Source organism: Penaeus monodon, chromosome 28 (assembly GCF_015228065.2).
Source record: "Penaeus monodon isolate SGIC_2016 chromosome 28, NSTDA_Pmon_1, whole genome shotgun sequence".
Taxonomy (NCBI): Eukaryota; Metazoa; Arthropoda; class Malacostraca; order Decapoda; family Penaeidae; genus Penaeus; species Penaeus monodon.
In genome coordinates this window covers 25,712,779-25,713,024 of record NC_051413.1, presented here as the reverse complement: position 1 = coordinate 25,713,024, position 246 = coordinate 25,712,779, and the positions used below count along the sequence as shown (strand labels likewise).

The window sequence follows — 246 nt, the reverse complement described above, 5'->3', positions numbered from 1 at the left end:
CAAGCCCTGAGTGTTCCCCTGGCAGACGAAGCAGGGTGTGGCAGGGTCCCAGTCTTGCGGTTCCTCGCTGCCCGCTGACAGGGGCACGTCGCAGCCAGACCCTGGGTAAAGGTCTGACCGCACTTTGAGCCAGTTCGATTCCCCCATCAGCACTTCTAGCACTCTCTCTAGACCTGCCGGGGAAGAGGGGAGAGCAGGGTTAGTTCGTGTGGATTTTTTTTGCCTTGTTATTGTGTTAGTGTTGTT

At 56.9% G+C, this 246-nt stretch overlaps 1 protein-coding gene across 1 annotated transcript in view; it reads right to left on the bottom strand.

Annotated features, from left to right (window-relative positions):
* LOC119591118 (mushroom body large-type Kenyon cell-specific protein 1-like) overlaps nt 1–246 on the bottom strand; it is a 13,080-nt gene that overhangs the window by 12,299 nt on the left and 535 nt on the right. The window contains exon 2 of the mRNA XM_037939832.1: nt 28–173. Within this exon, the coding sequence (XP_037795760.1) occupies nt 28–173 (146 nt within the window). The remainder of the gene's footprint in view (nt 1–27; nt 174–246) is intronic.